Here is a 25972-nt window from a genome sequence, read left to right on the forward strand (position 1 = left end):
ATGCTTTTCACCTTGGTAGCAGAGTAGATGGTCAACAGTGGAACTGGGAGCATGCCGCTGGCAGATGAGATGTTGAGAATCACCCCTTTAGATCTAGAATTGAAAACACACTACATAAACAGACGGAAATTATATGCACATTTGCTTGGGAATCACAGTCAAGACAGAAACAGAGCAACAGGGCTGCTGCTCTCACACACGTCCCCCTGCCGCTCATGAGCATGTGGCATGTCTGGCTGGTGAGCGAAGCATAATCCCATGAGCTAAAAATAGCTCTTCTTTACGATGAGCTCATTTCCTAGTCTAGGAATCCAAAGCATGACTGCATCTGCGAGATGTCTCCTTTAGTTGTGCCTATACTCTCTGGAGTCCTCTGTGGACACAGCATTAAAAACTCTCATTCACACAGTGGGGATACTGCAGGGTGGAATGCTTGCCTAGCATGCAAGGCACCGCAGTCAATCCCAGCAGAGCCAAAGCAAACTGACACCCACACAGACACCTCTGCTCTGACATACTGTCACACTGCAACAGTCCATTGTGTATGTGTAAACACTTCCCTCTCAACAAAGTCTTGAGCTGCTAGACAGCAAAGCCTACTTTTGTTCCCACACAAATCAAGTATTTCATACACCTCTTTATAGCAAAGGTGACAACTTTATGAATTCCCTAGGCTGTGAGTTATCGGGCAAAGAGCTACCTTGAAAATTGCATCTCTGTACTTCATTAACTATATTATATTGCCAAAAGATGAAGTTCAACTTTTCCTGTTCTTTTAGAGACTATTGAAAGTTAAGTCAAGCACCTACCAGGAATGTTTCTACAGATAAACGAAATCAGTTTGTGAAAAGCAATGTTCTAGAGACCCCAGCTGTTAGCAAGCACATAAAGGTTCAGCAAGGTGTAGAATTATAACTTTAGGAATATGAAAACTAGCTACCAACTTGCTCTCTCAAAGGGACATTGGGAATGGAACCCAGGGTCTTATGGATGCCAGGAAAGTGCTCCGCCAGCTGACGTAGGCCCCAGCCCAGCCTCTCTTCTCTAGCTACTGAAATCTCACCCCACTGCCTCTTGCTCACACCTCAGCTTCCTTTCCTTCTACATAGTCTGCTGTTGTCCTCTGTCTGGCTTTCTATTCCTAAGTCCTGTTTTTTCACTATTTCGGGGAGGGAGAAGACCCCTTTTATGTAAAACAGCATAGGAAATATGATTAAATGGCATATATGAGTTATTTTGGACACAAATCCGAAAAGAAATAATCCTCAAAGGTCACGATTCCATCTGTCAGCCTTTAGGCAAGATGCCACTGCAACCATTGAAGGGACTGAGCCCTCTGTTTCATATGTATCACCAGAGACTAGTCAACTGTTTATACAACAGTCCTTATTAGTAACACACACTTTCCTAAGCAGCAAGACCCACTAACACCTTGGTGATAAAAATAAAATTTCAAATTTAAGAATGATATTAAGAATTTTTTAGGTTGGAAGTGGTTAATGTATTAGTACATCATCCTTATATTGATATCTTTTTTTAAAGGCAAAAACGGATTTTTTTTTTTTAAATCAGAAGTTAGAATTCAGGCCTTTTAGATAAAAATAATAAACTAGCAATAAACACCTAGTGTTTTCAGCTAAAAGAAATTCCTTTGATGAAAGTGGAGCAAAAGAATCTTTTATTACAATCAAAGATTGTCCCTTGGATAAAAATGGAATAAGAACTACATCTTCAAAATTATCATTTCAGTGTTGAAAATATTCTCAATTAGATTGCGGTGACAGCTGTCCAGCTCTGAATATGCTGAAAATGACTGGAGTGTACAATTCAGACAGATGTGTAGTTCACATGTAAAATAAGCCAACATATCTGTGAAACACAAGGAACGTCTGTTTCTAGTAGAACACATGGCCTTTAGGATGGGTGGGGTTCCAATGAGGTGGGTGCACAGGGCTACAGCTGCTCAGACAACCATGCTTCCTGGGTAGCAACTCCACCCTCACAATCACTCCACAGTAACCTTTAGCCAGGAACTTCTCCATCTCAACCACGCAGTGGAAGGGAGAGAATGCTTGTCTGCAGCAGATTCAGGCAATGCTGTCCTTGACGCTGCAGCCTGCCATCGCTGCTTAGAGCCAGACGTTCTGTTACAACCATGCTGGCTGGGGCGGCTGCACACCCTTGAACAACAGTCACATCTTTCATTCTGTTACCCACAAATGATGTGTAAGGTTGAAGGTAAAAGGTTAAAATTTCATGCTATGGCTTCAGTAGAGAAAAAGTCATGTAAAGATAAAAGCTCTTCTCCCATTTTATAAAATAACATCAACAACCTAACATGTCACAATGATACAATCATTCTTTTACTTACCTATTCTTGAGGTAACTAAGATCTTTGTTTCTCAAATATTCTACTCTGACTGAAAATGTGTAGGAGCCGAAGAGATGGGTTGGCACACTGGATATTATTGCAAAGACCCGAGTTCGATTCCCAGAACTCACATGGCAGCTCACAGTTATCTGTAACCCCAGAGCTAAAGAATCAATGCCTTTTCTGCTACATGTGGTGTACAGACTTACATGAAGGAAAAATATCTTTACATATAAGTTAAAAGTGAATAAAAACCCAAAAGAAGAAAAGGAAAAGGAGAAAAGAAAGAAAATTACTAGTGTGTAGAGCTACAAAGTCAAAATTTTCAAATACTTTCACAAAAAACAAAGTACTTATATTTCAAAATACAACAAAACATATTTAAGACTGTCAAAGTACTGTATAAAATGAGAATGCACTAGATGTGAGTAAATACACAGCCAACTCATAATTGTGTCTAAATGACAGCAAAGAAAGCACCCCACCTACCAATCTGCCACACTGTTGAGATTATGCATACTTGTCTACTAAAGACCTTCCTATGACTGCCAGTAACAGCATTCAGATCTCTCTCCTCCAGGGAAAAACTATTCTATTTCATTTTGTCTGCACCCCAAATCGAACACTAGTACACCCTGTCACAATCTTTGTAAGGTATCTCCTTATGCAGAAATGGGGTTGAATATTTGGGACTAGGGGGTATAAGGGCCTCATCTTTACAATCAACTACTTTGTCTAGCTCTAATCCTTCTAAGCAGAATTAGTGACGTTAAACCAGTTTCCATGGCACAGCCAGGCTCATGACAACTCTGTTCATCAAGCAGAAGGGCAAAATAGGCTACGCCTAATTGCACACAGAGACAAACATAAGTCAAGCTGGTTAATCTCTCACCTTCTAGAGGCTTGGGAATAATAGAAGGACACTAAGAATTTCTTTGAAGGTCTATTACTGAAGACCCGTCTTGCCCATACTTCGACACATTTCCTAGTTTGTTGTGACATCAGATAAACAAATGAAGAAACATTTTCTGTGGTGCAATATTCATATGTGACCGCGCCGCTTACTTGCTAGCCATCCTGTGATGGTGACTTGGAGGTACAGGCCTCTGAGAAGCTACAGGAACCAAAATGCTGCCGAAACAGCAGAACAATCAACTCCACTTAAAGACACACCTCTTCATCTCCACAGTTACCTCCTTTTTATTAGTCCTCCTAGAAGCCAGTCAATAGGCTTGTCCGGTCCTATAAAATTCAGCATCTTGCATTTACAGCTTCCTTACAGCTAAATTCCCTAGGATTCCCTTAGACTTCGGCACTTCCAACCCCCGCAAGATTCCCTTTAATTGTCACCTGGATTAAAAAAAAATTGCCAAGCTTTTGTTCTATAAATGCCTCACTATTCTGTCAGGCTCTGTGGCATCCCTGTCGTCACCTCTATGAGCACTGTGGCTGTGGAGGAATAGTCTCTTTTGAAAAAGTCAGATTCTGGCCTGACTCAGGAGAGCTCAGCATTGCCCCACTCTGCAGCAGAGGGAAGAAGGGAGGAGAGCCAGGGGTCAGTGCGTGCACACTGCTAACCAGTCACAGAATTGTGAGATACAGACTCCATCTCAGTCCTATGCAGTTCCACTACACATGAGAGAAGACAGAAGTGCACTCTTGCAGGGTCATTACAGAGTTTTCTAAGCTTAGACGGAAAATGGAAATTGGTGTAGACAGTTCTCTAATTAACTCCTAAGAACACAGAGAAACTATCAAAACAGAGCTCAATGTCAGAAAAGAATCATGAAACATGGGGTCAGGCATACAATTAGAACCAGCAATCAAATGCTCACACTATACAAATATTGCTTTGTTGAAGAAAGTTTGCAAACATTTAGCACATGAAAGAGAATTACCTGCCCTAAAACACCATAACATGTCATAATTCCACCTTAAGCAGTACAATATGAAAGACGCTATTTTTAGCCTTTCCACAGTTGTTATGGCAACCACCTCTTGGCTCCAGCTGTACACAATGTTTGTAATTCCAGGGAAGTAGAGAGAGCAAGTTTCCTGATAATGTAATTATGCACTTTCTCTGTGTGTCGGTGATAATGTCAGTCTGATTATTGATGCTTGTTTATTGATAGTAGGTTGGCTATAGTTCTAAGGCTTGGAAAAATCTCACACATCAGAGATAGAATCACTGAAAGGGAAGAGGGCAAAGAAACCACCAACAAAGGGCTCCTTCTAAAGGGCAGCGTTCCATTCTAGCTGCTCTTCACACCTCCCCAAAGTGGCCCGTCCTATGGTGGCTTCCATAGGATTGGTATTCTCACTGAGTAAGAGCACTTGTAAGGAGTCTGGCATTCCTTATGGACTAGGTAGAAAAATAAGGGAAAAGAAATCTTTACTATGATAAATCATGAAGTTACAAAGTTAGGGGTTAATCTATCACTCCAGTCAGAACATACTGACTAATATACCTATTAACTCCTAAAACTCCACTTGACATGGATGTCCCTTGTGCTAACACAGAGTACTGATTAATAAGCTTTACACATGTCTAACTAGTCCTTGGCCAGCACCACAAACACCACCACCCCCTCTATGATTCCAGCTTTCCACAGCTTTTATTGGCTTTCTACTAGGTTGTTTCTCAACGTCAGCATAAAAGCAACTTGAATTCTTGAAAGACAAGGATTGAACTCATTTGGATTTTCCAAGCTAAGCTCTGCTGGATGAACATGAATTCCCCTCTTCATGCTGGTCTTTCATATCCAATGTCAGCTGTAATTGGTGGCATTGCCAGGTCTAGAAATGGCCCTAGATCTCTAGATCAGTCTCTAGATCTGCCTCTGCTTCATGTGCTTCATGGCACCCCGTATCACTGAGTCCTCACCTTCTGCAGACCTAAACAGGGTGGAATTACTTTCAACTAATGCAATGATCTGGGCTTGCCATTCTACGGATACAAGACTTTCTGCTCCAGGAAATGACTTCAGAGCCACGACTTCCCTTTATATAGTTTTTACAGTGTACTTTAAAAAATTCTTTCATAACACTTTTGTGGCACACAACTTTGATGTCCTTATTTTGTTTTTTGTTTTTTGGTGTTGGAGATGGACCCCAAGGCATGCTAGGCAAATGTTGTATAACCGAACCCTACTCCAAGTCCAAAGATTTCTTTATAGTGCCATTGCAGATGTTAAAACTCAGATTAAGACAGTGGCTCAAATTTCACTTATTGGATTCTACTCTGTCCCTCTTAGAGTTCTGGTATGGTTTGATCACTGTCATTTTCATGTCCTATCTTTTGCCCCACTGTGGGTCAATACTCATCTTGAAGGCTTTAAAGGGAAACCTTACTAAAATAAGACAATTAGAATATACAAATCAGTACATTAAAACAGAATTAAACAGTTTCTTAACCAGTCACTGCACTGCACGTGATCAACAAATGGACTCCTAAACGGTGTTTCCTCACCCACAAGGTGGAATGCGGCACAACATATGGAAGGATTCGATATGCATATACTTGCTAGTCTTTTTCTGCTTGTTTTTTGAGATGGGGGTCCTCGCAGTCCTGGAACTCACTCTGCAGGACATGCTGGCCTTGAACTCACAGAGATCTACCTGCCTCTACCTCCCAAGTGCTGGGATTAAAGGCATGCACCACCACTAGCAAGCATCTGGTCTTTTAACAGAAGTGGATCCTAGTTTCATTCCTCCCCTGTCAAAGCTTTGACGAAGTGCTACAATAAAATGACAAACTGGCCCAACAGTCAAACCCAGCTCTCTTCAGCAGGTTTTCTTTGAATGCCTAGGCCAACATTTCGATTCCTGTGACAAGGAAACAGAGTTAAATTTTACACTCAGTGCCATCTATCTCACATGTGAAAATGCAACCACCCACTTCTCAACAAAAGTGTAGACATTTAAGGAATTCTCCAATTCCAACTGAAACATTAGTAATAGTGGACTTTGCTTTTTTCTCTAAGTGTCAGTCGGACATCTGGTCACTTTCCACCATGCCTTGTCCCTCCGGTGTCCACTCCCTCTCTGGAAATACTAGAGGAATACATCTTACTTCAGGATACTCTACCAATTTAGGCTCTAAGTGGCTACAGCTTTAAGGAGGCATTCCCGGGAATATCCCAGGAACTCTATCCACCCCCTCAGAATAGCAGGCAATTGAGTTAGTGATGGTGACTCAGACTGGCTTTTTAATCCTGATCTAAAGGAACCACCGCAACCCTAGAGAGGGAAATAACAAAGTCTAGTGGAAAAGGCCTCCTCCACCAATGACTCATGCTCCACGGTGTGACTCGCCTGGTGCTAAGACAGAGTTGGGTTCATTAGTCACTTTAATGAAATTCTCAAAGAAAGGGTTCTCCCTATAAATAATAATGAGCTCTGCATCCACAGTGTTTGTGTGCGAGCGTGTGACTCACCTTTCTACCATTCCAGGCAGCACCAAGCGTGTCACCTGCAAGACAAAACAAAACATTCATGATGGCTGAGGACACAAGCAACAAAGGAGTGAAGGACACCCGCCCACACCAAAGAGAAGGGAATCACGAATCCACGCATCACTCTAAAGAGAAAAGCTTATTTTATACATACCATTTAATTTTACTGTGCTAGGAGTACATAAGGAGAGCACACCGAGAAAGTTCTCTGTGAACGTGGCAAGATTAAGCCTTGTCTGAAAAGTAAGGCTGGCATGGGCACCTTCAAATAACAAAGACTCTATAGTATGTGGACATCTCTACGTCCATCCCAGAAGAGAATGATGTTGTCACATGTAACATTTCACCTACCATGATGACTTAGGCTTTCTAATATTAAGACCTCAAATCTTAATTCGATCTTTTCTGATCAAAAAAGGCTTTATGGAGGCGAATGATAGCAAATTTGGCAAATAGTAAGTGCATTCTTTTTTCCCTGAGGTCCAGCTAGCTGTGAGCAAAAAAAATCGGTAACTTTAACCATTTGTGGTCTGTAGTAACCAACAATGAAAAGGTGATATGTGCAGTTTAGCAACTTCATCATTACTGGCCAAATATACGCAACGATGAGATAGGCTACAACTGAACTGTTTGGGGATATTATTCTTCAAGAAAAGTTCGAAGTGCAATCTTTGTCAGGATGACCTCACAGTTAATTAAGTCCTGACTCACCTTGTGCTGGTTTTCTAAGCGACATAAGAAACTGAAATGCTTGGCAAGCATAGACATTTTAAGCTGTTTATATTGAGCAATATCATGCACCAATTAAAATGACAGCCTATTGATAAAAGACTCTGAAGAAAAAGCCATGAAGACTTTCTGCAGAGTGTGCACTGTGGACGTACAAAGGTTAGCTCCGGTCTGGTCAGCACTCAGCAACAGCACTCAAGCTCTCACCATATCAGAAAATGGACTGACTATCACCAACTTCAGAGCAGGGACAGGCTTCAGAGTTTAGGGGAAACATTTCTTTTCTTTTTTTTTTTTTTTTTTTTGGTTTTTCGAGACAGGGTTTCTCTGTGGCTTTGGAGCCTGTCCTGGAACTAGCTCTGTAGACCAGGCTGGTCTCGAACTCACAGAGATCCGCCTACCTCTGCCTCCCGAGTGCTGGGATTAAAGGCGTGCGCCACCATTGCCCAGCCTAGGGGAAACATTTCAAAAGAAAGATCTGACCAAATCTTCTGGCCCAGGTGCAAAAGGAGAAACTGTAAACCAAGTATAGACAAGAGCTTCCCGTGTTCCCTCCTTAACTTTTAGCTGTCTTCCAGCATTTGCTCTTTCCTTATTAGACTGCAGATAAAGTTTCAGAGCCACTCTTGGTGGTTCCCATAAAAAACATGTTTACAATTTCTCTGACAACTGCATGTGGCTTATAACTACTTTATAAGAAGTAGGACAAACAACGTCTTGATCATGGACTCAGAAAAGGAAAATAGGTTGTCTTCTCTGCCATCTTTTCCTCTTCTTTATATATAGAAAGTGGATGAAGGGAAGGAGTCATCATGGCATCAGAGTGAATGCCATATGTGGTAGGGTGACAGGCTAAGGATCCCTAGGGACAGAGGAGCTACTGGGTAGCACTCTCAGCACCCGTTCCACTAAGCACCTTGATTTTTAACTTGCTCTGAACCTGACAACCCATTTTGATTCTGTTTATGTTGTGAATGCATTTGTTACAAGACTTATCCAATATTCTCTTTTGTTTGTTTTACAGTACGGGCATGAATCTTGAGGCCCTTTTCCCATGTTAAGCAGGTATATACTACTGCCCTAGGTACCCAGTCTTTTACCTAAAACTCTAACTACCAAGATTGACCATTTACGTTGGTAAAGACTGATCAGTGTTAACATTTCACGACTCCTTCCCCAAAAGAATAGTTCCACAAGCAAAAGATTAAATACTTTACAGTTTTGAAAAGGCAATCCTCTCCAATTTTCTCAATTTCTTTGACCCAATTCAAAATGTCCCTACTGGGCTTCAAACTAGAACCAAGTCAAAGTAAAGGTTGACTTCAGAGTTTGTCTTTCCAACACAGTTACTTTCTCTTTCCTTTTCAGGTTAAATATGAATTTTAACTTTGCTCATGTTTTTCCAGAGATTTGCCTTTCCAGAGGCAAACAACAGCTATTTAATACATAACCAAAGAATGTTAAGGCAACTGTGCACTCAGGCCCTAATTCCAGCCCTTCTTATGACAGTGTGATTCTGAGCTACGTCCTTCTTCTCTGAAGTCCTAATATGTTAAACGAAGATTTAAATACACCATACGGTATTACATTCTTGACTTAAAATAAAGATGTGTGTGTGTGTGCATGCGAGACCCTACAAGCAACACACCAAATACCTCTGAAGGGACACTGATGTCCCCCACAATCACACTACACTACCCTTTAGCACCCAGTGCTACCCCTAAGCATTACATGCCCCGTAGTTTAGAACCAAGGTCAGAAACACATTTCAAGGTCATCCATTTCAACTGACCATACAAAAGTTTCTAGACATTTCTTTCAGTATTTTAAAATATTTCATTTGAGATCTCCTTTGGATAGTGGAATAATTCTAAGATTAGGTTGTAGTGATGATTAAAACTCTATATTTACCCAAAACAGACAAACAAAACTTGAACACTCAAAGCAGAAGAATTTTGCAAATTCATAGTTTTAGGGGAACTAAAATCACAAAGTACTCTTGATGCAACTTTACAAAACCCAGGAGACAAAGACACTGAAAATATTCTCTGCATATCAACTGAGGGCTGGAGCAACACTAGAGGTAAGGAGCCGTCCTTCTCTTTTCTCTGCAGTCACCAGCGTGGGTGAGAGGAACTCAAGACCCACAGCAGGATACTCCTAGAGTAGACAGGGCACTGGTGCTTAGAAAAGGGAGCAGCTACAGCTAGGAGCCAGGTAGAGTTTCAGAGATTATGGAAGTTCATGAGAAAAAAAAGTCAAACATCATTAACACTGAAAAGTTACAGAAAAGTTAATTTGAACACTTCATGCTTTTATAAAACCAACTGAAGCTCTGACATTACCTTTCCTGCCAATCAGACTCTAAGTGATAAATCCAACTCCAGGCCTTCTTTTCTTGAGCACATATATACAAATCATTTAAAAATATCCAACATTGATGTGGGAGTGTCATATATCACTCTGTTGATTTCATTGGCTAAGTAATAAACAAACTGCTTGGGCTCATAGCTTAGAATATAGGTGGGTGGAGTAAACAGAACAGAATGCTGGGAGGAAGAGGGAGTGAGCTCATACTGACAGCTCTGCTCTCTGGAGCAGAGACGCCATGCTCCGCTCTCCCGGGCAGACGCGATTCAGCTCCGACCCAGGATGGACGTAGGCTAGAATCTTCCCGGTAAGCGCACCTTGGGGTGCAATACAGATGATTAGAAATGGGCTAAATTAATATGTGAGAATTAGCCTAGAAGAGGCTAGATAGAAATGGACCAAGCAGTGTTTAAAAGAATACAGTTTCCGTGTAATTATTTCGGGGCATAAGCTAGAGCTAGCCATGTGGGCGGGGACACAGCCCTGCAGCTCCTATTACTACACAACATATAAGTAGACAGACTTCACTATGTTCACATTAAATTCTCTCCAACATCACAATTACATAGGACATTTTAAGTTGTTAAGTCTCATTTTACTTTGCATTTATTGACTAGTATCTTAATATAAGGGTATCTATTCCCATATACCAAGTATTGTTATGAAATTTCGCCGTGCATCTGCACTCTACTTCACAGCTCACAGGGTGTTTCTGTAGCTAATTCAATATGCTAATTTTAGACCATCTGCAGGTGATAATCACTGTTCCAGGAAGTCTGTTGTTTCTCCTTACATATTTCTAAAATGATGTTATCACAACTGTGAGCTCAGTGGTTAAGAATATTAGGTACATAGTAATAATAAATGTGACTTCCAGCCTTTTTTCTTTTCACTTGAGGTTGCCTCAACAAATGCACAGCTAGTAATTTTAACTCCATTCTATGGTGGTTGGAATGAGAATGTCCCCCACAGGCTCTGTATTTGAATACTTGCTCCCCAGTTGGTGCTATTCTTTAAGGAGGCTTAGGAGGTGCATGCAGCCTTGGAGGAAGCATGTCACAGGAAGCAGCTTTGAGGGCTTAAATACTCGTGTTATTTCCAGTTGGCTCTGGGTGGGGTTCAGCGTGCAACTTGATGCCATGCTTTCCCACCATGATGGCCTCTTACTCCTCTGGAACCACAAGCCCAAACAAACTCCTTCTTCTACACGCTGCCTCCATCACTGTGTCATATCACAACAACAGAAAAGCAACACACAGTTTTCCCCAAAGACAGAAGTCATCACAAAAAGAACTTTTACAATAAGGAGAACTTCAAAGACTGCAGGAAAACGCAAATATTTCATAATTACACATAAACATTTATAGTAATGTTTTCACTAGTCCACACTACTAAAATAAGACAAAGACACTTTAAAACCTAAAAAGTTAATATACATTGTCTCACATGTAGCTCTAGTATCACTTCATAAGTGGCACACAGTACATAAATGTACACAGATACATGAAGGGCTTCACAACAGCTTAAACTAGAATTCATGGGAGGAAGCTGCATTTTCAAGAGTAAAATATTTACTGGTACACATATGCATAATCAGGCTAGGAAAGAAATATGAAGTTTATTTACCCCATACAAAATCACAATCACTATTATTGAATCATTTAGTTGAAATACATAACTCTAAAATTAACTTGTTGGCCTAGAAAAATCCTTGAAAATGTATTAAAATGTAGCAATCTGTGGCCAGGATTACACAGGATTTATTTTCTTCTTAGTGTTCATATAGCTTTCAAATATTTTTGGCAACAATCTTGCAGTGCTTTTATAATTAGTAAAGTTCTCACAATCTTATTTCTTTTTTCCCTTACTTCTAGAGGGAAAAAAAAACAGAAACAAAACTGTCAAAGCCTAATCTTAGTATTTTTCCTTTTATTTCAACAGCAGCACTCCCTGCTGCTGAAGGAACTACATGCCCAGGTGGCTGTCTCGGTGTTCCCACTCTGGTATACAAATTGATATAATACACATATTAGGCAGCTTCTGGTACTTGGTCGTGTGTCCCAACACTCCTATAGTACTCAAAGGCTCTAGGGAAAAGACTGTAATAGTACCCAAGGATCCAGGCAACGCTGTGCAGGCCTTTAATCACAGTACAAGAAGCTGAGTCACAATCTTGAGTTAGAGGATAGCCTGGCCTACACCAAATTCCAGGGCAGCCCAAGCTACATAATAGGGTCCTATCTCAAGAAAAAGACGAATCAATCAAATTTAAGACACTTGATTTAATAAAATCTGTGTCACTACTACATGTGACTGTGGAATAAAGTAGAACAAGTCACCCATAATATAGGCCCAGCTTCATGAATCCAGGCAACATGAATCCAGGCAACATGAATCCAGGCAACATGAGCAACATTAGGACATCTCCAATGGCCACTTTGTTCACCTCTGCCCTAACTCTAAGTCCAAAGAAACCTGCTTAAATTAATCAAGTCTGGATTTAGGGAACTGAGAGATGGACCTGTACAATTCAGAAGGAAACAGTTTCTTATATACAAAACTCTGAAACAAGTGTTCAAGTGAAAAAGGAGCAACTTTAAAAAAAATCATAGTACAGGTTGTGAATTAAAAATAATGATCTACAAGCCCCGCCCCACACTTTGAGAAATGGAGATGAGAACTCTACTGGAAACCACACCAGAAATGACATAACACACACTTCCTTTGGCAAACTGTATAATCTGAGCTCCATGGAGGTGAGGAAGTGAGAACACAGCTTAATTAGAAATTCTTAGAATCTCACCTGTATAACTAACCGAGTATTTACTGCACAGGGGGTGAAAAGCTTAATTAGATACAGTTTTTAGAGCACTCTGCCATTTCTCAGTATCATTTGATTTTGCCTTTTCTTGGTGCTTAAGTCTTTGAGAAAGTTCAGAATCTTAGTCTGGAATGCTGCCCCAGGCCGTAAATAGAGTTTTTTCCCTGTCCAACAAATCCTACTTGGCTCTACATTAAAATAATTTAACAAAATGGAAAAAAACTTCTCAGAAGAGAGTTGCTTGCTAACAATGCCAAACCTAAAGCCCTAATTCATGCATTCTCAACAAAGATTATAAAGACTGGGCGGAGTATCACTCAGTGTTTCCCAAGGTACAATACTTGAATATCCTAAGTACTTTTTTTTTTTGGTCGGGGAGGGTTACACAAGAGTTTCTCTGCATAGCCTTGGAACCTGTCCTGGAACTCACTTTGTAGACCAGGCTGGCCTCAAACTCGCAGAGATCCACCTGCCTCTGCCTCCCAAGTGCTGGGATAAAGGCATGTGCCACCACTGCCTGGTACTTCTATTATCTCCCCCACCTCCAAACAAGGTGACAACTTCTTAAAAATTACAGATGTTGAAAGGAGAAAACAATTCCTAAAATTCAAGATACTCCCATATGAAAGGCATTTCCCTATGAACTAGGTTCACTAAGAGCTAAAGAGAACCTCAAAAATCAATCTACAAAGGTGTCTTCATGTTTGGAAGAAGTGCTGTCCTGCAGTTTGGAAATACTCGCACTCCACTGCGTCTGAGGCAGTCATCCCTAAAGGCTAAATGTACCAGGAATCTGAATATTTAAAGTATCAGGGAGATTCAAGATGAATTAAGACTCTCATTATTAACTTGGAATATCTTCATCCAGAAAAGCCTCAAATGGGGGAAATCAGTGTTGAAGTACACAATCTACTTAGGATTTATTAATTAATTTCCTAATGTTATATGGGAGAATATCAGGATACATTTCTAGCAAATTCCTAAATTAAATACAATTAAACTGAGGAACAAAACTCTCTCTCATAGATTTCCAAACGAATACGAGGCTCCCCCTACTGGCACTGTGTTACCTGCTTGAGGCACATCCACATGTAAGAAAGAAAATGAATGATTTGGTGCTTTCCACCTTTTGACCACTCATCCAAACATTTACATCGTGGGCAAGGCACAGCATTAGGTGCTTCTGGTAACTGGCCTACCATGAAGACATGGTGGCATGGAGAAAACAGCTTCTCAAAGGAGTGTAAAGGACTCTGACGGGAGCGGCAGTTCAGGCAATGCTGTTTTGTCAGCACTCACCTGAGAGAGAGAGAGCCACTCCTCAAGGTTCTATTTGGGTTTCAGAGAATCATAAGAATGCTTGTGTCTCCACAAAGTTCATAGGTGGGTTTCCAACAGTACACTAAAGGTGGGTGCTTGGGGCAGATTAATCACATCATGAGGACAATCTCATCACAATGGGGACTGATATCCTTACAGAGATCTGATGAAACCTGTTTACTTCCCCTTCACCTCCATGTGAGGACACAGGAGGAGAGCACCAGCTATGAGGAATGGGTCCTCTTCAGACACTGACTTTATGAGCATTTCGATCCTGAACTTTTCACCCTTCCAATGTGAGAAATATATGTTGGTTCTTTAGATCCAGCACAGTCAGAGGCATTTTTCTTGTTATACCAGCAGCAAATGGACTAAGACAGAGGAGTTGATTTGGCCCAAGCCTCTCTGTTCCTTCAAGTTCACTAAGCAACTGCTCAGTTTGAGTAGCAGGAAGACCTGGAGTCACCTGGAGGGGCACTGACACTCAGACATCTAGAAGCACTAACAGAGATCAGTAGGGCTGCTGTGAAGCCAGGTAGAAGTGCTCACATACTCACTGCTACGCAGCTCGTGAGGTCTGTGTCACATGATTTCCAGATTTTTCCCAAGAGAAGCTATAAATCTGAATGTGAAGCTTTCTGCTTTTGGAAACTGAATCAACCAAAACATGCTGGTAGCCATATCCAGTCACAGACCACCCATTGCCTGTAACCTCTGACCTAAGAAATTTTTACTTCAACTGACCCTTGTTCACCACTGGAACGTCACACTTAGACTTAGTGTGATTCTTTAAAGAACTAGAAGCTTTAATGTTTAATTGCATTCATCTGTTTGTAGAGAAAACATCAGCTGTGAACTGCTTAGCGTAAGGCAGGGAACAAGCATGACTAGTGCCAATGTTCACAGTGCCAAAGCTCACACGGAGAACTGCAGAGGGAAGAGAAGCCATGCAGTGTGCCATGGGCCCACGTGACTCCAAGCTTAATAGTCTGGAAGAGACAGAGGTCCCTGCCACTCCAGACACACAGTGGCTGAGTGTTTGACAAAGGAACAGCCGACTTTCTATTCTTGACTTAAGACTGCTCCTTTCTATTCCTCAACAAAGCAAATACCAAAATGCAATAGTCTTTACTCAAGTGGAGGTGTTCATGAATTTTACCTGGGCTATAGCACCGTACATCTTCTTCTCTGTTCTAAGGAAGGTAATTACAAAGGTTAGAATATTCCCTCTGTGAGGATGGAAGCCTTGATTTTCTAGCTTTTACTGTATTTACCAAGGCCCGTAGGAGCTTCAGGGGTGAGGACCATAGGAAGGAATGTTTCGCCTTCCTTACGCAGGGACTGTGAGGAGTTAAGGTTTATCATGTGGACAGTGCTCATCTGGAAAGGAGAGAAGTGTCCATCTTTTCTTGAGGTCCTAAGACGATGACTTCAAGAATTAAGGACAAGTACAGTTTGAAAGAGGAAGAGAACCTCAAATGGGAGATAGTGAAAATAACAGAAAGAAGCGGTACAAACAGGATGAGTTTTGCCTATGGATTGCTGTAGAATCCCATACAGTCAGAAGCTAGCCTTCCATTTGCCGGACTCTGGAGCTGTGGCTCCACTCCCATTTTCCAGGCAGTAATCAATAGCAGTTGAACAATTTCATTTGTAAACTCTCCATATTTAGGGAAGGAAATCCCACCAGGCACAAAACAGGAACTATTTGACATGAGGCAGGCTCAATATCCTCACGTCTGTTCCTAATTCACCTATATTTGGAATGAAAGTCATTATTCTGATGAGGTTTACCCAAGATTTTAGTCACAGAACATCGGAAACTGGGGGAAACACTACCTGGTAGGACTTCTCTTCAAGTCTGATCTATCTGCCATACAGGCTACCTCTCAAGAATTTCTACCACTTACCTGCTATACAGGGAACAAAAATAAGGCTAAATTTAATCCCTAAAGGATCTGAAAGCAGTACTAGAAGAGCAAGCAACAAGACTTTAAAGACTAATGAAGTGAGCCACATGGAAAAACACCCAAGCAAGTCATGGAACAAGATTTAAAGAAGAAGCAACCAGGACTGAGAGAGGGCTCAGTGGTTGAGACCACTTACTGCTCTTGCAGAAGACCTAGGTTTGGTTCTCAGCCCCTACATGGTGGTTTACAACCATCCAGTGCAGAGAATCCAGCACCCTCTTCTGGCTTCTGTGGGTTCGTGCATCCATGTGCACGGATGGGCACATGTGCGCGCGCGCGCGCGCACACACACACACACACACACACACACTACAAAATAATACTTCAAAAATAGCCTGGGAGAGCTGTTTACTATTAAACACGAGGGGTGTGTGGCCACAGCTGCTCTGGTTGATATTTCTTCCCCAATATTCGCCTGGATCATCTCTTTATCCAGCGATAACCTGAAATTCTTTTGAGTTCAGGATTAATTTACTATTATAATGCAGGGCTTAAATGATCTTTAAACCTGACCTACTCCCACAGGGCAGGAACACAAGTCCTAGGATTAACAGGTAGGACCCCTGGTGTTTGTCATCATTTTAAAAAATGGGCTAGACACTTTGCAGGGCTGTTAGATTTGTGCTATTTTATCCATGACACACGCAAGCACTGTTTGGTCTTTAAGCAAGGATGAGATGGATCACATGCTGATATGTGCTAGGAAGCCGTGTGAAGGACACAGTCTGTGGCCACGGAGTAGAACAAGCTCCAGAATTAAGGGCAGAACCTTGGCCTATTATCGTTAGTATTCTACAGATGGCCAGCCAAAAACTTCATGGTGTGGGAAACAGGAGGCCAGCATCTTAAAGCAGTGTCACCAATGAAGTGTTAGCGGGCAGGACTACAAGAGAAAAGATGGTGATCCAGAATAAAACCCTACACAGCTGACTGAGTGGAACAAGTCCAGCAGACAAGCCCATAGCTGGAACTAAGAATTCTACAACATAAAGCTTAAGCACTCGCACAAGGCTTTCTCATTAACTTAGGACTGCATCCTGTGAAACACCTCACACTGCCTTCACAGTCATTAGTTTCAAGCACCATAAAAAAAAATCAGAACAGCAGCAATACCATTCATTTTAAAAGGAAACCCAGCACTTGGGGAGCAGAGGCAGGCAGCTCTCAGTGAGTTCAAGGCCAATCTGGTCTACACATCAAGTTCCAGGACAGTCAAAACTGTTTCACTGAGAAATCGTGTCTAAAAAAACTAAGAAAAGAAGAAAGGAAGAGTCTTATATTAATTTCTATTTAAAACCTTTGTTTTCTAAAAAAAAAAATAAGACCATTATTGCATGTATTTAACAATTAGTATCAGTTTTGAGTTTAAAAGCAATAATAACATTTTTAGGTTCTCTCTAGCTCTCCTTTCTTTCCCACCCATTCTGTCTGTCTGTCTGTCTGTCTGTCTGTCTGTCTGTGTGTCTAACTCTTTATTCCTCTTTGACCTTCTCTCCAGGGTCTCATGTAGTTCAACCTGGTCAAGAATGACCTCCAGTTTCTGGTCCTCCTACCTTTTATTCTGCTTCCTAAGGTACACACAAGCATATCTGGTTTTATGAAGTTCTAAGGACTGAACCCAGGGCTTTGCGCCTACTAAGCAAGCACTCTACATCCCCAACTCTGAGTTTTAGAGCTATTACCTTGTTTCATTCAAACAAGTCACTGAGGTAAAGAAATATCACCTCCAATTTACAGATGAAAAGTAAAGTGAAGAGTAATTTACCCCAAGACTAAAACGGCTAAAAATGGTAGTTCCTTAATTATACTGAAATCCTAGAGAGGTTGTTAAAGAATGAACATTTATATGAATCTGGTAAAGAAAATGCCCTTAAAACTATTTAATATATTCCTATTAGCAAAAGCACCAGTTTGACAAATACGGGTCTTGGTCTTCATCTACTCACATCTCCACTGGTTAATCATCTGCATGCTTAAACTTCAGTTTGTATAAAAGCCAACACGCACGCGCGTGCACACACACACACACACACACACACACACACACAGAGGAGTGGGGGAAGGAAGGACCCTTGATCATAACAAGGGAAAAGATACAGTGTAGTATCGAACAAAAAATATTTGCCATTTTGCCACATAATACATTTGAGTGATCTTTTAAGTAATAAACCAACATTCTCTATCTGTAAACACTGAATTAACACATCTAACCATTTACATTACATGGGGAAATCAAAGTCATACATGAAAAGTCAGGCCAGGTGTAATAGTACTAGGTTCTTGGACTTAAACCTGTCATGTGAGGGTCATTGCTTGTTTCTCGTGGGATATGAAGACATGGAGATAGTTTTTCTAGAAAATTCAGAATAGAGAAAAACACTGTTTTTCCCACCACAAAGTGAAACATTTAATTCTTACTTATATTTTTCACTTTGAATAGTTCTGACTCAAACTATTTTTTATTTCCTTACCTAAACTAGTATATATACGAGTTATTCAAAGTGTAGTGGCTTTCTACAAGAATTTAAGATGTAAGAATTAGTTAGTAAGAAGCCTGAGGTAACAGGCTAACCAGTTTGGACTTCCTACACAGCAGTGAACTACTACATACGTCTGGATGGAAACAAATCAGCATGAGCAAGTGGCTCAGGTGAATCAGTCTTTAACCTAAACAAGGTTTTCCAGTCAGTCCTGGTACCTATCATGGTGAATGTGCACAGAAGACATGTGAGAATTGTTAGGGTGTTGGAAAGCAAACTAAGATGAGCAGGTTTGGGGTCTTTTTTTTTTTTCTTCCTGGAGACAGATCATATTCTCCTGGAATACACACAGTAAATAAGAGTTGACAGAAGTGAGCCAACAGACTCCATACCAGTTTTTTTTTTTTTTAGACAGAAAGAGCTAAAAAACATGACATATTTCTAACAAATTTGCTTACCTTGCAAACAGAAAGAACATTAATATTTATCAGTTTCTTGATGATCTGTAAGAAATGGAATATATAATTTTATTAAGTAATGATGTTACAAATATACTTCGGGGGGACACATCTGAAGTTTCTTTAGATATTGCAAAAAACTATAACTACAGTAGGAGCTGGAGTCAAGAGACAGATTTTTACTTTATCTCAATGTTATAATATGTGTAACAAAAGCAGCAATCCATACTAATATGGAACATGTAAGGTAAATGAGCAAGTCAAATCTGAAAGTGAAGAGACACATTAAATCCAAAATAAAACACTTAGTAATTTCCTCCCAACTAATAGGGAAAGTGGAGATGATTGGAGTTAAGAGTTTCACTTGATTTTAAAAACTGTCACGGTCCTTCAAGGATGTGACTTCTTAGTTCTCATTAAAGGATTACGCATGTATCAAGGGTGCAGCAGCTTTCATTTTGGTAAAGCTAGTTTACTTCAATCAACTATGTTCTATATATTAACATATTTATTAGTTTTTAAACTGATTTTTGATGTCCCAATACTTAAAATAGAGCTATCTTAATCTAATAAAAATAATAATAATAAAATTACAGTTATTATTGATCCTGGCAATGTATAAATGACATTATATTTTTCATTCAATCCTTCTAGCATTCCTATGAAGCTGCCTACTTTACATTTGTGGGCGAATAAACAAACTACCCCACAAGAGCCAAGCTATGAGCTGTAGAAAGCTGGATTCTGATGCTCAATCTGAATCAATCTTCCATACTGTCTCACCGACACTTTCATGTATTTCTTTGTTACCATAATAAACAAAGAAAGACTCACATTGTCCAAGTCAGGAATTTCTAAAAAGTATTCCGGATACTCGTATGACATCCCCACATTGTTCACTGAAATAAGACAAGATTGTTAGCTAGCACGTTTATTTTAATAATGTACTGAAATGTTGAGATTAACTTATGAGACTAAAATGACACATTTAAAGGTATATCTAAAATACTCATTACTCCAGTTTAAATGCTCTTTCTTTCATGAAGCCTTTCTGTACTTACCATCTATATGTCTTTCCCTGTCCACACTAGCTCTTGGGAGCGTGTGTTCTCCCTCTGTACTAGTCATCTGTAGACAATGCCAATCAATTCTACTCTTTACATCTTCATGTTGTCTATAGAGAGCAGAGAAGGCACAGTGCAGAAGACTGGAAACTTGGGGTCCACTTACAGCCATGGCACAAAAATGTGTGACCTGAATAAGTCATATCCAGTTTATATCTCAGGCTGCTCAATGCTAATGTAAGAGTTTACTCAGTTATGTGACAGATATTTGCCACAAGCTTGGAGGCAAGGTATATGCTGCTAGAGACCAGAAAGGGCAGGTTCTCATATCACATGGTTTACAACCTGATAGGAAGAGAAAGGTTCCCAACCCAAAGAATCAGTTATTTCACAACCAAGTGTCCAGTGTCCATTTCTAGAGAGCCTGACTTCGAGGCTTCCTTGTGGTAGCTAAGAGGGCAGATCAGACCAAGTATCTCTAATAAACGGTCCGTGGAAGGCTTTCCTTGAACCCACCCTGCATGATCATCTAACCTCAGCCTGGCACTGTAAGACTACAGATTATTTGGACACTCCTATATTTGAATACTCAGTTATTAATGGTTTCTCTAGACCCAGAAAGTCAAACACGAAATAAGGAACATTCCCAAGATGGATGAAATATCCCCGACTTTACATAAACTAATTAACTCATTAAATACATTATCTATTTCTCTACATTTATTTAACTGCTACAAGCCCACTAGGTAATTTCTAAATTATACCCTAGAAACGGAAATCCACAGCATTTACATGGAATGTGCCCAAGATCACAGGGCAAACTATGCCAGAATTCAAATTCAGAAGTCTGACTACAGAGCCTCAACTTTCATCACTGAAGCCGCCATACACCTTCACCAGGGATTCACTCAGGAAAAGCGACAGTGGTAACTGGAGAACAAACAGGGCACTGAGAGCAATGTTTAACAAAATCGAATTACTAGATCAAAGTTTCAGGTACAAGAAGATAACAATTATGGTCAGTTTGCTACAACCAAATAAACTGATAGGTGTACCTTTTCCATATTAAATTAATAGTTGGAAGGATAGGGATAGTGTTCTCTATTTAACTAAGTCTGTCACTGGAGTCTAAGCCTTCAGATATTCCTTGCAAAATCCTGTAAAGGTGGCTTGAACTGCTCACGGATACCCATCTGAAAAGATGAAAGTCCATGGGTAGGAGTCATGCCGACCTGAAGTGGGAGAATATCTAAAAGGCCAATAACAGTAGATCTAAATTAATTTTTATCCCATTCCTCCCTCCACCATGTGTCTTGGCAATCACATGTATAAAGGATGTTAAAACTTAAACCAGAAAACCAAGGTCTCAAGTGTAGTTGACTTTAGTTTAACCACAACAGTTATAAAGAATGAATAATTTATAATTATTAAATAGTATAATTGTAAATCTTTTAAGGGCCAAAACTGGTCAGCTATTTTTGTTATTGTTCTGAAATCTAGAACATTGTAGGTAGAACAACTGACTTGCTATCATAGCATGTGCTACAAGCACAAAATTGAACTAAGGTAGCACAAAAATAACTCAGCAAGCTGGGGAGCATTATTCTGGTTAAAGTATCAACAACGGACAGCTTTCTGATCTGCATCTTCTAACTGAGCAAAGGCAAGTAGCAATGCTGTCTTCTCAAACAATGAAAACCGGGAACTCTTTCCAACAGAGTCATATTAAGAAATAATATACTTTGGTCCAAAGTAATAAACTATCATGCAGGAGGACTATTTAGTATCTTAAGTGCCTAACAAAAACTGTGAAATCTAGAATGGGATTTCAGAGCATCAAGTCTAGGCTTATGAGCTGGATGAGTAAAAACAAATATCAAACTCATGATGGCAAATGCACAGCAGACACCAGGACTCTTGAGCCCTCACTGCTTCCCAGTGTACATCTTCTGCAATAGTGTGCAGGCTAGCTATCATCTTTCCCAGGGCGTACTCAGTTCAGAGTGCTGTGAACAACTGCTGCTCCTCTCAACACTGAGGAAAGAGTAGCTCTAAACTCTTGGGATGCTGAGATTTTATATTCAAGTTACTTCAGATTCAGCAGATACTGAATGAAGCTCTGAAGTCATCATCACTACTTAAAGAGCGAACCACTGAAGATGGAGAGAATCACCTTCTACCTTCTTACTAAAAGTTAAAATCACAAATGAGACTGAAAATCAGGCATCATGCCTACGGCTGGAGGAATGTTATCACAGGCCATTAGCTCTTCTCTGTACTACACATCACTTCTAAAGTCATTTCCTACCCCTCTACACCTATATTCCTCCTACATTCCTCCCCTATGGGGAGTGTAGTAAGCTTTAACCATCTGAGTTGAACTGCCCATTTGTGGGTTTCAGTGCACGTGTGTGTTAACAAATCTGTCTGCCATTTCTCCTGCTACTCTTATTGTCGGGCCATTTCGGAAGGCTGTACTACCAAAAATCTTCTGAGGAAAAGTTTGAGTGTCATCACACTCTTCAATAACTGTTTCTACTTAAGTGCACAACACTGGGAATCTCTTGGGAAAAGGCAAACCCACTGCAGTTTTATTTCAAGACAGTAGGTGACAGCAATAACCAAACAGCAAATAGGAAGCTTTCCGAGAATGCTGAAGGAAGAAGTGCTTTGAGTAGGAGGGAAAGATGGAAATATTCCTATTACAGCTTAATCTCATTAAGAACGGGTGCAAGCAGTGCCACTGCTTTATATATTTATTACAAGATGCTTTACAGCATTCACAAAAACAATCTCTCAAGTTGTTCTAACATTATTAGAATAGATAGTATCTTAAATAATCATTAAACTTGCGCTGCCAGTGAGTTTTGTAGTTTCTTCCCTTCAAGAACCACAGTTCTGTGTTGCTGCTCCCAACCCCAGGGCCTGTAAAACCCTTTCAGTAGTGAATACAGAATCTCATTCAGAAAGCAAAGAGCATCTGTGTAACTTCAGAATTCTCACCGTTCCAATAATCAGTTCAAGACCTTTAACACTGAAAATCTTCCCGACACTCTTTCTGAAGTTACAAGACTGGGAGAAGCTTGTCGTTATCTCTTGTTCCATTGCTGTGATAAAACACCTTGACAAAAGCAGTCTAAGGGGGAAAAGATCCATTTCTGCTCACCATCTGCGGTCATCCTCCAGCAAGGCAGGAAAATGAGTGTAGGAATAGCTGGAGGCGTCCGTCACATTGCATCCACCCATAGGTAGGAAGCAGGATGATGAACGTCACGCTCACCTCACTTTTTCCTTTTTAAGCAGTCCAGGACCCATCCCAGAGAAATAGATCCGCCCACTTTTAGGATGGCTCTTCCCACCTCAATTAATTCCCCACAGACATGCCCAGAAGCTAAATAATCCTTCAATGGTATGCTTAAAGGCTTGTCTTCTAGATGATTCTGGATCCCATCAAGTTGCAATTAAGTTCAACCATCACAGAGTCCAATAGGAGAGGTGGGGCTGAGAGAGTAGTAGAGACAGACTGAGAAGGAAGGGGAAGAAGAAAAGCATTGGTGATGTCAAAGGAGCCATCCTTACAGACCAAATCCTCATGGAGTTGGTCCTTGCAGGAAGGACTGGCAGGAAGCACTTGGCTATATTCTCGCGTGCCTATTCTGAATCCCAAAGAATACTACTGTCAAAGTAAATACTACATTTAGAAAGAAGACTTGGAAAATCCAGAGTAACTCTGGGTGTTATATTAGTATTTTAAATTATATCATAACTGCTTAAAACCATTTCTACATCTCATTCTTTAAAACAAGATTTTGTTCCTTTAAGGTTCATGCGCTGCTGATCTTCATGGGCCTAGAATTCTCCATCACAGTCAGTTACCAGAGGAGGAATGATGTCATTAGAAAATTAGATTTCTGGTATCTGGGTTGGGCATGAGGGTGGAGCAAACAATAATAAATTGCTAGAAAATGAAAATCCATTCATGCACTAACCTCACACAGACCACTTTTAACTGGCTTCATTTTTTACATTAACCAGAAACATAAGAAATTAATGTGGTTTAAAAATACTTTGCCTAGTGGTTGGGCTTCTAAATATAAATTACATAACACAAAATATCTCTGTTTCCTATTGATGACATCAAGGCAGAAAAGGATAAGCTTACACTTTAGCTACATTCATAGTTTTATAAATATATATGAATCCTGTCTCAGCACTTCAGAGTTTATTAGTAAAACCTGCTTCAAACAATGATGTCATCTCACTGTATTTTGAAATAAATGTTGTTTTTTTAAAATGTGGGCTTCAAGAACAGTCAATGTACCAAAGACTCAGAGAGTGTCTATGAGGTGTGTGTGTTGGGGGAATAACACTTTCTACCTTACAATTTGGTAAAATGGTCTGGGGTTCGACCTCGGTGGTAGAGCACTTGCCTAGCATGTGGGAGGCTCTGAGTTCCATCTCTAGCACCATATAAGAACAACTGTACAAGGCTACAGAACTCAGAATCCAGCTGAGCTAGGATTCAACCCTGCTCCATCATCACCACTTCAAAAACTGGGGCATAAAATAAGTCTGCATCCTTACTATTCTTCCTACATGGAATAGGAACAATCATTTCAGCAAATTTACTGTTTGGAGCATGGTTAAAATGTCAATAAATGGAGGAAAAGCTACTGCCACATGGCCACTTAACCGACAAATATTTACTGCCCTCCTATTCTGTGCCCAGTACCAAGAATCTTGCTTTTATTATGTATGGCCAGCATCAACACAAACAGATCCCTCTGCCAGGCAGAGCTCAGGGCAGTTCTCAACACAATAGCTGTTTATACTAGGTAAATTCATCCCAGCACCTCCTCTGTCCTCTTCATTACATTCAACAGACCTAGTCTCACAGTTGTAGGGAGATAGTGACAGAGATGCAAAGAAATTTCCTTTTTTGCCTTCTTAACATATTGCTAGAGCTAGCACATGTTCATACACTGACAGATGATATTTGGAACACGATGTAAAACATTTTGCAAACTTTACAGTTTTCATACACTTGTAAGTAGCAATTTCCAAATAAAAGAGTTTACAAGGCTTTAAATTTGCAGTGCCTTTAATCAGAAATTAAAAAATTCAAGATTGGGCCAGAGGCAACAGTACACACCTCCCTTTCACTGTTTGATTACAAACTGCTACGTGACCAATCCTCATTACAAAATTAGGTAGGATTTGGCACACACACAATTGGAGTGAGGCTACAGAAAGAATAACTAACACAAGGCTGATGGTTCAAAGTTAGCTAATAGGGGGCTATCTATCAATTTCTATTTACATTTCTGAAATCACAGAGCTAATTATCCACATTTAAGTTAAAGGTTCTGCTTTAATTAATGCCATTAGCCGAGTCTGAGTGAATGGAAATAAATCTGAATTCTAACAGTCTTATGCTCACTTTGGAAGTCTACTCTCCTGGACGGTGCTCCCAGGATTGCCCCCATATAAACGGGCCCCATGCCTTTGTTTCCAGGAAAGCCTTTTACCAGGCTTCTCATGCCAGGCAAAGGGTCCCTGCAGGCAAAGGAGGAGATTCTTATCAGTCAATCCTTCTGGGCACATGGTCTGCACTGAATTTCTTTCAACCACTGGAGGCAGCAGAGCTCCAAGTACAGTCATCATTTTGCTTTACAGAATTTTCCCTGCATCCAGTCTCTTGTCTAGAAAAATATTTCCCTGTTGTTGAAGACGAAAGCTGAAAGTTGCATTGGGTGGTTACTAATTCTGAACAATGCACTTAACCTCTCTCCATTTGTTCCTTGCCTGTCAAATGGGCGGGGGCTTTAATTTATTTATTTATTTGATTGCTTATTTGTTTGTTTAGAAAAGGTCTCTCTGTGTGGCCCTGGCTGTCCTGGAAAACTCTATGTAGACCAGGCTGGCCTTAAACTCA

At 40.4% G+C, this 25972-nt stretch overlaps 1 protein-coding gene across 1 annotated transcript in view; it reads right to left on the minus strand.

Moving 5' to 3' along the window:
- The window catches only part of Hsd17b12 (hydroxysteroid 17-beta dehydrogenase 12), a 155423-nt gene that overhangs the window by 12849 nt on the left and 116602 nt on the right, over window positions 1-25972 (minus strand). The window contains exons 5-8 of the mRNA XM_075961500.1: window positions 19808-19872; window positions 18974-19018; window positions 6808-6842; window positions 12-93 (exon numbers count right to left, since the gene is read on the minus strand). Coding sequence (XP_075817615.1) covers window positions 12-93; window positions 6808-6842; window positions 18974-19018; window positions 19808-19872 — 227 coding nt within the window. The remainder of the gene's footprint in view (window positions 1-11; window positions 94-6807; window positions 6843-18973; window positions 19019-19807; window positions 19873-25972) is intronic.

The sequence above is a fragment of the Microtus pennsylvanicus genome, chromosome 2 (assembly GCF_037038515.1).
Source record: "Microtus pennsylvanicus isolate mMicPen1 chromosome 2, mMicPen1.hap1, whole genome shotgun sequence".
NCBI lineage: Eukaryota > Metazoa > Chordata > Mammalia > Rodentia > Cricetidae > Microtus > Microtus pennsylvanicus.